At 40.0% G+C, this 16,279-nt stretch overlaps 2 protein-coding genes and 1 long non-coding RNA gene across 5 annotated transcripts in view; 2 read left to right on the top strand and 1 right to left on the bottom strand.

Moving 5' to 3' along the window:
• The first annotated feature begins 670 nt into the window (after positions 1-670).
• abi3b (ABI family, member 3b) lies at positions 671-4,265 on the top strand. The gene is made up of 5 exons (XM_044337974.1): positions 671-1,048; positions 1,179-1,346; positions 2,310-2,489; positions 2,707-2,777; positions 3,631-4,265. Exons 1-5 carry the CDS (start codon positions 914-916, stop codon positions 4,052-4,054), a joined length of 978 nt encoding a protein of 325 aa, XP_044193909.1. The 5' UTR covers positions 671-913; the 3' UTR covers positions 4,055-4,265.
• Positions 4,266-4,630: 365 nt separating this feature from the next.
• Positions 4,631-9,072, top strand: LOC122971408. 2 transcript variants are annotated; one of them, XR_006399468.1, is made up of 7 exons: positions 4,631-4,731; positions 5,987-6,063; positions 6,166-6,427; positions 6,610-7,436; positions 8,177-8,238; positions 8,328-8,553; positions 8,938-9,072. It is a non-coding gene; the product is annotated as an uncharacterized LOC122971408 (long non-coding RNA). The 2 variants fall into 2 exon arrangements; XR_006399469.1 differs by lacking the exon at positions 8,177-8,238.
• A 147-nt stretch (positions 9,073-9,219) lies between these two features.
• The window catches only part of mpp2b (MAGUK p55 scaffold protein 2b), a 43,102-nt gene continuing 36,042 nt past the window's right edge, over positions 9,220-16,279 (bottom strand). The window contains exons 7-13 of one of the 2 annotated variants that reach the window (XM_044338045.1): positions 14,556-14,687; positions 14,318-14,420; positions 13,150-13,218; positions 12,862-13,023; positions 12,244-12,446; positions 11,679-11,807; positions 9,220-10,867 (exon numbers count right to left, since the gene is read on the bottom strand). In XM_044338045.1, coding sequence (XP_044193980.1) covers positions 10,691-10,867; positions 11,679-11,807; positions 12,244-12,446; positions 12,862-13,023; positions 13,150-13,218; positions 14,318-14,420; positions 14,556-14,687 — 975 coding nt within the window. In that variant the 3' untranslated portion in view covers positions 9,220-10,690. The remainder of the gene's footprint in view (positions 10,868-11,678; positions 11,808-12,243; positions 12,447-12,861; positions 13,024-13,149; positions 13,219-14,317; positions 14,421-14,555; positions 14,688-16,279) is intronic. The other variant, XM_044338046.1, reaches the window with a different exon arrangement.

Consider the following 16,279-nt stretch of genomic DNA (forward strand, 5'->3'; position numbering starts at 1 on the left):
ATATTAGACTGGATTGAACCACTTCTTGTAAGATATAATGTGTATAACATCTTGAATGTCCTCTGAGTAATATTTTTTTTTTCAAATGATCCCAATGTGACAGTGCACATACTACATGAATCAATGCAACCACTGTTCGCCAACCTAAAGGAACCTCTTGAGAATTTGGAGTCAGGCCACCGTGACCTTTTGCACAGAAAAAAACACAATCAAGGATGTTGTGTAATTTAAACTGTTTACACAGGATATACAGAACAATACAATGTACTACTATAACTCTACTGAGCGTTTCATAATTATGCAACAATGTTCCACTGGAAGTATCATCAGTTGATGATGAGATAAAGTAAAGCTGAATTTTATCAGTAAGCTTCTCACTGTTTTTGGCTATTATATCATATGCTACATTAGTTATTTATCATCATCATCATCATCATCATCATCATCATCATGATCCATGATGCATAGTACAATGGTGGGCAGCAGATCAACAGACCAGATGATCCTCACTTATTTTCTCTAGACTGCACTGACCTCTAGTGGATTTAGTAAATAATTCAAGTAGCTGTCATGTTGGCTCCTGTGACGTTTACAGCACGATTATGTACTAGTATATTATGTATTATATATGAAATTATATATGCGTATATAGAATATATGAGTGTGACACAAGGATAAATATGATATATCATATTTCCTTAGGAGAGAGATGTTGCTTCATCAGTTTCAGTGTATGCGTACCTGGTGCAGCCCTGCCCTGGGACCAGCTGCTCACACGGTGAAAATCTTTACCCTAAGGTAATTCCGCATTCACCTCCGACCAAACACCTTCCTGCCTCCACTGACTCTTGCCAAAAACTTGTCCAAGTAAGTTGTTTTAAAGGATTTAAAAGGTTTTGTTAGCATAGGAGAAATGACGGAGCAAAAGAACTTTTCAGACATTATTAATCAGATATTACAAGAGGCGCCAGCTGCCAGGAAGAATCTTCTTGAAAACCAAAGCAACCTCCTCCGAGTGGCAGATTACTGCGAAAACAATTATCTTCAGGTGAGCTCTTACAAATGTCACAACTACTGCTCAACAACCACTTTGTTGAGGACTTTAAAGCATATGAAGTGTGTTACAGCATGTATCACCTATCCTGGTTTTGATTTTTTTTTTTTTTTAAATCCTGCAGGCAGAAGATCCAACTAAGGCTGTTGAAGAAGCCAAGGGTTTGGCTGTTCAGGCGCTGGCCAGTGTGACCTACCAGATCAACAGTATGGCCAGCACCGTGCTGAGACTGCTGGACTCACAGGCCATGCAGATCAAAGATATGGAGTCCTCACTCAATCTGCTGACACTGGTGAGGTACACCTTCCACCTGAAACATACCTGAGCTCTGCTCTGCCCACTGACTTCTGCACAGCTGGAGACTCTTTAATGCTAACAAAATATCTAGAAGGTTGCATTATTCTTCTTTTCTTCTTCATTTTCATTAATCACTAAATAATAAGAACAAACCAAAAATGAGTTTCCTGTGGTCCAAATGCTGTAAAAAAATACACTTATTTACTTTGAAAATATATTATTTACTACAGTACAAATCAAAATGAGAAAGTGTGCCCAAACGTTTGGCTGGTGCTGTATTTCATTTTCATAAATTCTTTAGTTGCATTTATTATTGCATGCCTTGCGTGTTAAAGGACCAGTGTGTAAGATTTAATGGCATCTAGCGGTGAGGTTGCAGATTGCAACACACTGAATACTCCTCCCCTCACCTTCCTCTTCCAAGCATGTAGGTGAACCTACGGTGGCCAAAAAAATCACGAGAAATGCGAAAGGCCCTTTCTAGAGCCAGTGTTTGGTTTGTCCTTTCTGGGCTACTGTAGAAACATGGTAGTGCAACATAGCAGGCTCCGTTGAAGAGGACCTGCTCCCTATGTAGATATAAAGGACTCATTCTAAGGTTAAAAAAAATGCAATTCTTATTTTCAGGCAATCATACACTAATTAAAACATAAAACATATACATGAATATTATATTCCATTTCTGCCAATATTTCTGCCCCCCTAAATCTTACACACTAGTCCTTTAAATGAACTACCACTACAGTCGTAGCTGTTTACTTGGGAACCAAGTGTGCAAGTTACTGTATTCGTTTCACTTACATATTGTACCTTTAATCTTTGTTCGGTTTGTTTACTTTATTGTTGTCATAACTTAAAGAGACACTTTCTCAAGGGAGGAAGTGATCTGAGAATGACTGAGCACCAGTGTATTGATTGTTGATTGCGGCTGTTCCTGCTATGCTGTGCACTGATCCAGGCTGAAGCTATCCACCATGAGAAGGTAGCCAGGAGAGAGATTGGCGTTTTTACTACTCCCAAAAACAGGAGCCGTACCAAGCGTTTGACCCCACCGACTTCAGGCAAGGAGCCAGAGAAAAGCTACTCGAGAGCGCCAATATCATACTCCATCTTGGACTCCATCGGACATTGTTTTCAGGTAAACTGGATACTGAATTGAAAGACTAAATCAAAGACAGAGTCAAACACTTTCCATTATTGTTCTTCAGATTAAACATATACAGCACATTACAGTCCCCCGTATTCCACGCTGTAGTGCTAGGGTGATGTCAAATGTGATATACAGGATGGCTGACTGTAGTGTAGAGATGGATAATGTCATCCTTTGTTCCCCTTCATTCATCTTCTCCCCACAGGTCCCTGGGCAGCAGCCCAGAAAAAGATCAGGAACCACAGACAGCATACAGAGCACTGCAGAAACCACTGTGTATGTAAACACATTCCTCCTTTTTCATTTTTATAGCAACAATATACACTACAGATTTATTATTTTATGGGTATAATATCCAACATACTTACATAATCAGTTTTACAGGGGGACTATGTGCTGGACTATCTCTTGGCCCATACCAGGAGGTGACTGGGAAATGCCAAGAAATAGTCTGGCAGCTGCAATGATAAGTTGATAATTGATTAGCTGATCAAAAGAAAATGAATCACCAACCATTTTGATAATCAATTAATCGTTTTGAGTCAATTTTTCTAAGAGGAAAATGCCAAAATGATCTGGTTCCAGCTTCTTAAATGTGAATATTTTCTGGTTTCTTGAGTCATCTTTGACAATAAACTGAATAACTTTGGGTTGTGGACTGTTGGTCGGGACAAAACAAGACATTTTAGGTTGCATCTTGGACTTTTGGGAAACAGTGATCAGCATTTTTCATCATTTTCTTACATTTTATAGACCAAACACCTAAAAGATTAGTTGAGAAAATAAATGACAGATAAATCAATAATGAAAACAATTGTTAGTTGCAGCCCTAAACGTGTTCATTAGTGAGCTTTAGAGCTGTTAGTATTTGTTATGTGTTGTCTTCTGACAGAGCCAGGCTTGCTGTTTCCCTGTGTTTCCAGTCTTTGTAGCATACAGACATTAGAGTGGTATCAATCTTCTCATCTAACTCTTGACAAGAAAACAAATGTGCATATTTCTCAAAATGTCAAATTATTCCTTTAAGACATATTGTACAATGCCGCATAGATAATTAAGAACCTACAGTTGTATCACTTTTATTGCTCACAGTAGCTGAAAGTCTATTTTCTTTTTGTCTTGTTCGTAGATCCAATTTTGGTATCGCTGTGCCTCTGCCATCAGTCCCCACCTTGCCAACCGTCTCCAACCTCACCAATGACAGCTTGCCTTCTCCTCCAGCTGCGTTGGACCCCAGTATGCCTGCTCCTCCTCCTCCTCCTCCTTCTCCTCCGCCACCTCCTCCTTCCTCCATGGACACTGGCCTCCCCCCTCCCCCATCCTTGACCTCACCCACATGTCCTCCCCCTCCTCCACCACCTCCACCTGTATCAGGACCTGGTCCTTTTTCTCCTCCTCCTCCTCCTCCTCCTCCACCCCCACCAGTAGCAGGAGCTGCCCCTTCCCCTCCACCTCCACCTCCACCACCCCCTCCCACTGGGAACTCGGGTATTGTGCCACCACCGCCTCCACCACCTCCTCCACCTCCTCCACCTCCCCCTTTCCTACGTTAAAAAACATTATAGCTCATGTAAAGTTTCTGTGTGGGGTTTCCTGTGTAATTCCCAGCTAACATTGTAAGCTGGCATGCTACGTTTGCCATTAGATGGATGTGTAAAAATGAGGGCAGCATGTGCAGTATTTTGTTAAGTCCAGGCGTGTTGTGAAATCAATGTTAAGCACAAATAAAAGCTTGAAAAAGTGTGGGTGGTGGTTTAACCTTGAGCTGTGTCATGTGTGTTTCATGGCCTCAAATGATATTTTTTCTGGGACAGAAAACTCTCCTTCAAACTGAAACATTGTGTTGCGCAAAGAGCCGCGGTACAGATACCTCCAGCATGTTCCAACAACACCCTAACCACATTCCTCAGAAACAAGCTGAAACAGGGATTCTTGTCTGTCCCAGTTATCCTCTTTTTCCCGTAGAATGATTTCCCTTCCTTATTATGTCTTTGTGTTATTACTATGTATCTTTATCAGTGACAGTCACCTTAGAGGCTAACAGCCTTCAGCCCAACACCGGCAGCTGTCTTCCTGGTGTGTGGAGAGAGCGTTGCCAATGATAAGTTGTTTACGTCACTGACTGTAACCTCAGTCTGTTCTGCTACTTTAACCAGGTCAATGAGGCTATAAAATGTCTGTTGCAAGACAGCAGTCTACTTAACCTGCACTACATGCCTTGTACTTGAAGGTAAGCTTTATTTTCAGCATGAAAAATATCAGATTAGTAAGGGACAGCTAAGCCAAACTTGTTAAGTCACTTTCTTTGCTATTTGGTATCTGATCGTGTTCATTTAGGCCTGAAACATGAGACGCAGCCTGATCATACAAGGCCAGTGTGATATATTTATAAAAATGGTTATGTCGCTAAAATGCTACTGCCTTTCATTGCTGCCTACTTTAAATCAATCTGAATTCAGGTCTACGCTGTAATCATTCATGTAGTGATAGCTGATGAAGCTACACATTCTATGCTTCCTTTTTTTTTACTTTGAACTGTAGCGTTAATTTGACAAAGTTGCTACTCCACTACATTTATTTGACAGCTTTAGCTACTTTTTCAGATGAAGATTTGACACAATGGACATTATAACAAGCTTTTAAAATACAACACATTACAACACAAAGATGAAACCGGTGGTTTCATCTTTAAACGTCATACAAAAAGCAGTGTGTAGTCGGGTCACATTTCAGATGTCGATGAGTTGTTAACTGCTCCACCAAGTAGTGATTTTTCTTAGTAGTGAACTTCTCACATGGTTTCATTTCAATAAATGTTCAAATGATCCAATATTTCACCAAAAATCAAAGACTAGAGAAAAAGTCCAGAAACTGAAAACAGATTTGTGTATCAGAACTTTGTTTTTTCTTCTTTCCTCGCCCATTAATCATCTCACGACCCCTCAGATTTATCTGGTGACCCCTTGGAGGGGCCCGACCCCTAGGTTGGGAACTACTGAACTAAACTAGCTAAATGTATATAAAGTAGTTCAAACTAGCTCCACCTTAAAACAGTAACATGCTGCTTACACACGAGTGCTTCAGTATTATGTAACAATCTAATGATGTCATATAAAATAATATATCAGTCGGAGGGACCAAATCACTGCTATTACTGCAGTGCTTTACCTACATTTTGCTGCTAATACTTCTGTACTTAATAGGATTTTCATAAAGGACTTTTACTTGTAGTGGAGTAATTTTACATTGCTGCATTGGTACTTTTACTGAAGTAAAGGATCTGAATACTTCTTCCCCCACTGTCTGCCATAAAGACGTTTGTTTTATGTCTGTTATAAACAGAGCTACCTTTGAACAGTCCATTTACAAATGAACAACATTAAGTTGCAAACTGAACAGTACAATAGAGCTGTGATCTTCAATGTTCAAAATCAAATCTCTTTCCTTTTAAATGACAAGGCCTCTGGTTTATTTATTTGTTCTAGTTTTCTCAGGTGTGAAAAGTTAAACCTGATTAAGAAAAAAAAAAGACTGCCATGGTCATTTATCATCCTTCGTTTGAGTAAGTATTTCCTCTGTTCTCAGCTAGTTAACATTCATTCAACCTAACTGTATGTAAACTGCAGCTACTTCTAAACAAAAACACATTTGTTCTACATTTCAGGATTCCCCTGTTGTGTATTGGTTTGGTTCTGTGGATTTTCTGTTGTCATTTTGCAAAAAAACACAGAAGAGAGGAAGGCTTGCCCCCAAGGCCTAATAACTCTCCATCTGTATATGTCATCCCCATATATGATGAGGAGCGGGAGGAAGAGGAGGAGGAAGAGGAAGAAATAATGGGCATATATGAAGCATATTTTCAACCTCCTTACAGAGAACCTCCCATGTACTGCTCAAGAAATGTCAGTCCACCTCCTCCATACAGGGTACAGCACTGCATTTTGTTACATTCATACATTCATTATTATATTACATGATAATGATGCTCATGTTAGTTAGATAAACAGTTGGTTGACAGTTTGTTTTTTTACTTAAGATGAAACTGTAAATGTTTTACAAAGTGTCAGAGATTTCAAATAAATAAAATGTCTCCCCTTCCCTTTTCCAGCTTGAACCACCATCCTATCCAGATCCCCCACTATCATACACAGACCCTCCACCTTACTCAGAGCAACCTTCATCCTCCTTACCTTTCTCATCCTCCTCCTCAAACACACTCTAGCCTCTACTGCACTTTTCATTACAGGACAGGTCACAGCAGCTTTCAGTGCACATACAGTATGTAGTCATGTGCTTCATGTGGAACATATAGGATGAGCAGGATGGCCTGAGGGTTTCTTCAGTGAAACTTTGTCACACTGTCACTATGAATGAATGGCTGTCTGTCTATGTGTGTTAGCTCTTTGATAGACTGGTGTATATACCTGTAAACAACAACTACATCCCACATATTTTATTAAGTTGTATGTGCATGTGTAAAATATGTATAGAAACTTATTTTTGTAATAATTTATACTGATGAATAAAAATAATTTAAGTGAATCACACTTAATAATAATTTAAAAAGAGTCTGGTTTTGTTGTCTGGAAAGCAAGATAAAGATGAGGTTTCAGTCCATTTCGTGCAACAAATTCAGGGGGAAACAAATACCAATAAATTGTTTTTACGATAGAATTTGTAAGAGTAACGGAACAAGAGTGAATTCTAACCGACTAACTGTTCAGTGAGTGAAGTAGATTTCAGACTGATTGCATTCAACATACAAACAGGAAATGTGCAAGACACAGAGCACACCTCAAAGTCCTGTGTCTTTAAATGAGACAATAATGCTGTAAAAGCTCATCACATTGTGTACTTCCCTAAGTGACACATTATTGCTTCATAGCGACCCACATGTCACGACAGTTTTTCTATGTTTTGGGACTCTTAAACAAGGTAAGAATCATCACGCTGTATAAAATCCTAAGAATGCAGTTCTTTCTGTCCTGAGTGTAATGTCTTAGAAATATGTGAATTCAACTGATTCGTTCTTACAGACGTAATGAGCAACAGATTTATAGGATGAAGGTCCAACATCAGTTGTTAAACTCATGAATGACAGTATGCTAGTCATCCCTGCTACTTTTTATGCTGCAAACAAACTGACTGAACCTTTTCTGTTGTACACTGCTGAGAGATTTTCAGAGGTTTTTAAAACGGCATTATTGTTGGTGAATCACTGCAGTGTCGCTTTAGCTCACATTCCTGTGATTGGAGAGTCAGCACTCTCATAGCCTCTCTCTTAGTCTCATATAGTCCAGTGGACTTGCATAAACTGGGATGTAAAGGCTGATAGTCGTATCCTATGATGTCACCCTCTCACCCACTTACTGATGTTTGTCAGTTACATGTGTAAAGAGTTCATAAATCAGAAATGTCTCCCTGACTGTTATTGTATTATTCTACAGTATAAATAATCATATTAAATCTGACACTGTAGATGTTTTGTTGGATTCTCCATGACTACAAAACTAACTAAATACTACTTTAAACTTACATTACACCTTAGAGAGGAAAACCGATCATGTGTGTGAATTACGTGTAGTGTTCAGTCTAGTTGTTTAGTCGTTGATTTCATGTAGGATGGCACCAAACTCATCTGCTGCTATATGTCTCAAAATTCTTTTCTCTCACAGTAATGTGAGCAAGTTGACGTAATTCCAGCCATGACCATTGTAGTGAACATCTTTCAAATTATGTAAGTAGTCATTTATCCATACAGGAAGAGAAAAGATGACTTAAAATATGAATTAATGAAGTTTTGAATTGATGTAAATGTGTTCCTAGATTCCCAGTCTTGGTGGTGTCCATAGCTGTGGTACTCCTCTGCTTCTATCTGCATGCAAAGAAGAAAAGAGCAGCGTATGATGTCACTATACCAGCAATACAACATGACAGCAGAGTCTCCATCCAAACCATTTCTTTGCCTGAAGATCAGCAAGAATTGGAGAGACATTATGACATATTCCCTCCCCGCTACAGCACTGTCGATCACCCACCACCATACTCACTGGTGCGTGAACCCTGACTACAGTCAACCATTGTCATTAGATCAGGGCACACAGACCTATACACAGAGTATATGTCTATTATTCATAAATATTTATATTTATATATAAATATTATATATAGCACATAGGAGCATGTTTTACATCTGTTGTTTTCACCTTTGCCCACCTTTGTATTGCTTCATGAGTGGTACTTTGACTCAGATTGACAAACAATTTTTTACTAATTAGCTTCCCTGAAAAATCAACTCTTGTTAACAATAAAAATGTTGTGTTGCTTACATATAAATATTAATAAAAAGTATGAATACATCATTTTTATGATAACAAATATAATAAGGGTTGCATTACTGCAAACTAATTACTATATCATTTTGAATTTCCTTCAGTTTGATCCGAAGCTGACAAGCATTTGGCCAGGGGGCTCGCCGCCTGCCTACGAGATGTATCCAATTACGCTGCCTCTGGCACCTCATCACTGGCTGACACCCACAGGGCCTATGTATCCCACTCCATCAACCTCAAACCTCCACCCATAGCCACCCACTGCCCCAGAGGTTACAGCAGACATCCACCACCTAAACTCCATTTTAACTGTAAACAAATGCTGAGGACGCACCTTGTATTGTTTCTGTGAAAAAATAAGTATTAACATTGTCCTTTATTTAATATAATGTTGCGATTTTAATTTAAAAAATGTATTTTCAATCACATTAACCGTAGACCGTGAAACAATCATCTCAACATTTTTGATTCTAATACATTTTTATATGAACATCAAAACTACAGTGTAGTTGTCCAAACTGCATCTACACACCAGCAGAATCATCAAAGCACCTAGTGTTTCTTCTATGATATACTATATACTCTTTATTACAATACAGTACTTACAAGTTTCAGGGAAAATAAAATAAATATTAAATAAGTTGCCAGTATTATTTGTTTCTATTTTCTAAGAAGGAACATGTAGTGATAGGAGTGAAATTGTCAATGATGAAAAAATAGTGTTTCCTTGGCTTTTGAACCATGTTAAGGCAAAAAGTAAGTATGAATAAGAAGCCACTGATATTTAACTGTTTGTACTTCAAAAATAACAAAAGAAATGTGATTATTACTGTCAACTGTTGAACCTGTAATGTTAAGTAATATGTTTGCCTTCATTATACAGTCAGTGCATACTGTAGGCTACTTCTTCAGTTTTTTTACTAGGGTTTAAGTGTTCTCAGTGCTACAAATAAAACTCCAACAGAATCAAGCGGGCAGTAGTCGTTCACTGGATTCTCACTATCAAACAAACCAGAAGCTTTACCAGCAAAGGACTAGAAATGTACAATGTAATCAACATTAAAAAAGAAACAAAACAAGTTGAGACTAAATATGCACTGCGAGATTAATCAAAAATGTCTCAATAAAAGAGTTTTCCACTGGTCTTACTGTGTTTTATGTATATATCAGAGTGTGTGTGTGTGTGTGTGTGTGTGTGTGTGTGTGTGTGTGTGTGATGTATTGCGTGTACAGTATGTTTCTTTTCAAAATGATCTATTGCTGTTCATTTTCATCAGTGGTGACATACAAGATAAAGCACATTTCTGAACACATACAGTCATACTATATGATCAAATGGTAAAATATATAGAAATGAATACAAATATGACATTTGGTATCTTTCCTTAACCAATCTGTCTTACCAATCCAATGTAAACATTACTCTACGTAAAGTATTTAAGATTTTGGAAAGGCTAAAAAGTTTAATATCCTTTCAACAAAAACCTTCAACAGAGCACTGTATCCGCAAAAAACATACGCATTACTCTAAGTCTATTTCCACATTTATGATAACATACGCACGCTCACTCACACTATTGCACTAAACCTCTTAATCAACTCTAAAGCCTTCTCAACAAATATCAATAGAATGATCCCAATCCTGACAAATAAAATGCAACTTGACATTAAGGTCAACGGAGGAACACTAAGTTTGTACAAAAACGCTCTACATGAGGCTGGTCATTTGCACGGTATCATGACGCTCGGCCCTTCACTACAGACCTCCACCACCGTTGACTGCCTAGAGTCAGCCCCTCTGGAGCTATGAGTGTTAAAACGTCCTCCAACCTTCGGCCTGTGGGCTCTTGCTGACTTTCAGAAGACCCAGCTGACAGGCACCCACTGCTGCTCTGTTAACAGTTTCTCCAATGCCAACCGTAGGCTTCGGAAAGCCGCCTCCAGGCCGTCGTTCACGATGCAGAGGTCAAAGTAATGTCCGTATGCTCTTTTGATGCGCTCACTCTCGTCCACCGTCCTCTTGAGTTCAGAGTCCTGTAGGGAGCATGTCAGTGAGAGACAGCATGAAGCATAGCGTTAGTTCATTTATCATAGTCATTCATGGTTAGTTCACTTATCACTATTGCTCTGCTAATATACTTGTGCCAACGCTGTTCTCTGTTGCCGCTCCCTCCACCACCTCTTATGTGACATTTCTAGTATTGTTGGTTTCACTAAGATTTATACTCATGTATGTTTATTAGGGACATCAGTTCTCTCGGCAGATTCTGCTTTGGTGCTCAGACTCTCAAAGAACAGAGTCTTTTCCCTCATGTGACAATTTACTATAAATGGTCAATTCCATTACGAAAGTGTCTCTGACTGAACAGTGAGACAATCAGGTGAAAATAAATGCAGGCAATTACTTGAATTTAAGAAAGGAGTAAACAGTGAAATTGGTACACAACGGAAATTCAATTAGTTTGCATAATTTAAATGGTAGGAATCCGACTTTCTAGTTAGTATTCCACTGTGCTGAGTGAATAATTTAAGATAGATAGTTTATTATGCCACGCAACAGTGTCAGTGGTAATTGTTTGGTACAGCATGGTAGCTCAGTTCCAATGCAAAAGAAAGAAAGACAAAACAAGCAAAGAGGCATCATAAACCATTAAAACAACACACACAAAAAGGTAACACACAAATGTAAATTGTAATGTAAATTAACACATTAACACATTAGCTATTCCAATTACTAATATAATGAACTTTGTTGTGATGCATTTCAGTGTAACTTTTTCATGGTATAATCATTAGTCTGATTCTAAAGGTAGGACAGCTGACTTTTAGGAAATGATGCACTCACCGTTAACTGTTTTGTGACCACTCCTGACTCAATTGCTGACCTGTTCATGGCTTTGAGAACCTCAAAATCTGGGGCTTCAATGAACACAACATAGGGCAGGAACTCTGACGTCCGCAGCACTTTGAGAGCCTTCAAAGAAAAAACAGACACATAAGAGATGCATTACTATCACTGCATCACTGCACAATGAGCAATGGGAATAGCTGAAAAACTTTTATGCAATTATAAAGCTGAGAATGTGATTAAAATGCAACTGCAGCATCTTCAGCTAATAAATTTATCAAGCTAATGTGTGTAAATAAGATTAGTGGAGTCTTTCCAGCAAGTAATGCTGATCATTAAGAGATCCTTTTTGATAAATATTGATGATGTGCTCAGCCCGAAAATACTTCAGTAGCAACAAGCTGTGCATAATTGGTTTGAATCTAGAATTTTATACATAAGTCGTTAACGGTAGAAAACATGGCAAATAACAGATGGAAGATTAGATGGCGAAGAACAAGCAGGGAGTGAAGGCAAAGAAGAAGTGAGGGAAGGTAAGAGGAGATATGTGAGCTTCCTCTACCTGTGGGTTGACGTCCAGGATGCAGATCTTTCCTGTCTCTATCACCTCATGTATGGAGTTGATCTTTGTGCCATACAGGTTCCCGTCATACTCGCCATGCTCCAAGAATCGGCCATTTTTGATGTCACACTCCATTTCGCTGCGGGTCATGAATGAATACATCTGACCATCCCTCTCATCCAACTTTGGTTTCCTGGAGGTGACTGGGGACAAAATCATTATTTCAAACTAATCCCACAACATGGCACTCAATGACAGCTTTTACCCAGTAAAAAATCTATAGATGTTGTACAGACAAACCAATGTGATTTGAATACTTTTGGTTTAGTTTATTTGCACAGTGCATGAACAGACATCATGAGGTAGAAATATGGTGAGATGCAAGGAGAAAACCACAAAACGAAGGGAGAGAAATTACAATTGTACAGAACAGTGAGAGACTAGAAAACAAGATTACTAAGAGAGACACGTAAGTGGAAAAAAGTACATAAAATGAATGCGTATTCAACAAATTCTAAAGGTACTATAACAGTAAAACAGTAAACAGTCAAAGGCACTGAATGCCAAATGGATTAAGAATCAGTGTACGTGGTTTAATTGATGAATGGCTGCACTCACAGGGGATGGTGGTGCCATACCGCTGGGGATCTGACACCAGCAGCTTGTTCTTCAGACTGCGACGTCCGACCCCCTGTGCACCAATCAGAACCAGCGTCTTCCTCTTGAAGGGTGGGACTTTGGCAACCTCTTCATAGATCCGCAGCTCGTGACGATCAAATTCTAGTCAGAACCCGGTAATTAGGTGAATGAACAGAATTAAAAAAGGAATATAACACAATAAACTACAAGGTTTACTTCAGATGATGTGCAGATGTTATAGTTTTTCTTGTGGTAAGTTAAAAGTACCTGCATTCTTGGTGGTCAAATACATCATCTTTTTTTTCTTCTTGCCACCCATCCCAGCACACAGAGGACCTGAGAGAAGCAGAGACACACAAAACAAAATAAAACCTCCAACCTCTGCTCTTGTCTCTGCCAGTCCCTGCTTAAATGATGTACTACCAATGTCTCTGAAAGCCCTGCTGGGTCATAAATCCAAACTCAGGTGGGTCATAAATCCAAACTTAGGAGATCTCACCACTAGGTGGCACTGTGCACCAACACTGATCAGTCTTTGCAATCAGTCTGCTACCAGTGAACACCTGTGACTAGGCTCTGCTCACTGCCTGTTCAATATGGCTGATTATTTGGCCATCGGGGGAGAATGTCTTACGCACAGAGGCATGCACAGAAATAAAAATGAGCTCAGATGAGATTTTTCATAACAGAATACAACTCATCAAGCTGTGGCAAGTGGTAATTGTGACTGTGCACCTTATAGCCAGAGTGACAGTTATCAAATATTTTGTCTCAGCTGGATAGATCATTGGATTTTCAGACATCATAATCCAAAAATATTCTGTTCAAATGTTTTATTCAAACCATGCTCTCAGTTGGTATAACACGTGTGAAGCATGCTAGCAGACAGATGTGTCCTTCCCGGGCTCCAAGGGCAGTACAGTTGGACTGTCATCCTCCTCTCCTCCAGAAGTGAAGGGCAAGTGGTTGGCAGTGACTCACCACCTGTTTCGTTGCTGCTGAGGACTCAGTATGGAGCAAATAAATCTAAAGGAACAGAGCGTCTTTTCACTCTGCACCTCATAAGAGAAGAGATGATTATTGATCAGGTTTGTATTTACGTGGTCTTATCACGAATCCTCAATCAACACTCCATCTCTGGGAGGCTGTTTGTGATTGTCAGACCCCGCAGCTTAATAACCAGCAGATTGAATCAGGCCGCCTGAGTCACGCTGATGCTCATTACCAGCTCTCCGGTGCTCACTGACAGAGTGAACAGACTTGAGAGGTGAGAGGAGGATGAGCGGCCGGTGCAGATGAAATGCTTGTATGATATGGAAAAGAACAGATGTTGTCTTTGTTGCCCGTGTGTTTTGCAGCGAGGAGACTGTGTCGAATCTGCATAATGAGAAGTGCTTCTTTGCTTGGCTGCACGCTGCTGAGAGGTGTACTGTACCTGTGGTAGCGAGCTCCAGATCTCTCTTCACAAACGCTTTCCTCTTCTCCTCAAGGAGCTGGCTTGGAATTAAACCTGCACTGCCTCCTTCTATGTGACAGGCCTATGAGGGAAACACACGTCACACAAAAAAATGAGCGAACGTGCTCTAAACTCTCCAGGCTCAGCTCAACAAATTAATGCACAAAAATGCTGAATATACTGTATGTGGCTGAGAAATATTGGATGCTGTACTTACCTGCCACCAGTTGAGGTCCTCTTGATTGAAAATCTGCAGAATGTCTCCACTGTTGAAGCTAAGCCCTGCCTCCTTACAGGGAATCAGGTTATCATGGGACGGGTCGTAGTCAAAGTGACACTTTACAAAGGCCTGAAATGAGAAATGAACATAGAGATGGAAAATATCAGTAAAAATGCTTTAAAACATTTCAAAAAAGTGGGGGTAGACTAAAAAAATACCACTTTTACTGAATTAACACTCTGGAATTGTACACCAAAACCACCTCTGGTACATGATCTGTGGTAGACAGATTGGGTGAGTGTCCATCACTATGAAACAGCCTTGCACACTTAAAGCCTACTCTATCTCTCTGCTCACTTTCCCGACATCTCAAGGCTACAGGATTCAGCTCATAAACCAAACCCTGTATCACAATCCCCACTGACAGGACAAGGAGTCTGAGAGACACACAGAAATAAATAAAGAGAGAGACAAAATCTGTAGCCATGGCAACCATCCCCCATCCACCCCCCCCCTGCACTTGACGCCTTTTCTCGTACTGAACTGAAGCATGAACATAAAAAAAGGCTGCCAGCTCTTACTGTACTGTGTGTGTCTGCCTCATTCCCCTATAAGGACACAGTGGACAGACACACACACACACACCCTTACACACACGATAAAAGTCTCAAATGGCCAAAGGAAACTGTCAGTTGAGTTTAATCACCATGCGACGGCCAAGCTGAAGGCATGAAACACAGACAGCTGGATTACGTTCAGAGAGAACTTTTGGGAACAACCCTAATCAACGCAACTTGCACTGTACAACATCTGCCTACATGGCTCTGTACTGTATGAGCAAGACCAAATCATTCTTTAATATCTCTGACACACAGGATCTATTAAGTGTACAAGTATGCACTTGGACAAAAAAGTAAAACTAAACACTGGTAAACTCTGGTTTCACAAAGGAAAGGTCTTAAAGGTAGAGTCAGTGATTCTACAGAAAGATTGTTCAATACACTTTTTGTCAAATTCAGCGAATATCTCCTCACGGTCTGCTAGCTTCTGTGTGTGTGCTGAAAAAATCTGGTGTTCATACACAGCCCTGGCTCTGTAAATGGGAGACAAACAAAGTGGCTTGGACTGAGCCACACAACACTATTCCAGCCAATCAGCAGGGGGCATTCATGCTTGTGCACAGGAAAGGGGGAAGTCATCAGAGCAGATGTCTTTGTGAGGACATGACAGTCTCCCGTCTCCAGCACCTGTTGAATGGTGGGGGAGGGCTGGCAAAGAGAGGCCATGGCCAAGTCACGCAGAAAGTGTTTTCTCACGGAACAGACATGTTTCCATTTTATTGAATGTATCAATCCACCCTGAAACCGAGACAATCTCACAGAGACCCCTGTGTTTTTTTACACTGAGTCTGTTTCTGTTGCGTTTAATGAAGTGTAATCTGAGCAGGTAGCTGTTTAAATCAGACAAATATCCTGCTGAGACAGTGGATGGACTGTTGTGCTCCCATGAGACGAAATTCTTTTTCAGCTCGTGATAGAGCGTGAGAGGAACAGAAGTGACTCCACAGCTGACTCATTGCTCTGGATTCCACCATATTTCTCTTCTGGTTGTTGCCTTGTCAATGCGCGTCCATGAATTTGGGGGGCGGTGCTTCTGAAGGAGCATGCAAGGAGGGATAATATGTTTGGGTGTTTAGTTCAAATATCACCAATCTTTCCTCA

Source organism: Thunnus albacares, chromosome 20, assembly GCF_914725855.1.
Source record: "Thunnus albacares chromosome 20, fThuAlb1.1, whole genome shotgun sequence".
In the NCBI taxonomy this organism is placed as follows: domain Eukaryota; kingdom Metazoa; phylum Chordata; class Actinopteri; order Scombriformes; family Scombridae; genus Thunnus; species Thunnus albacares.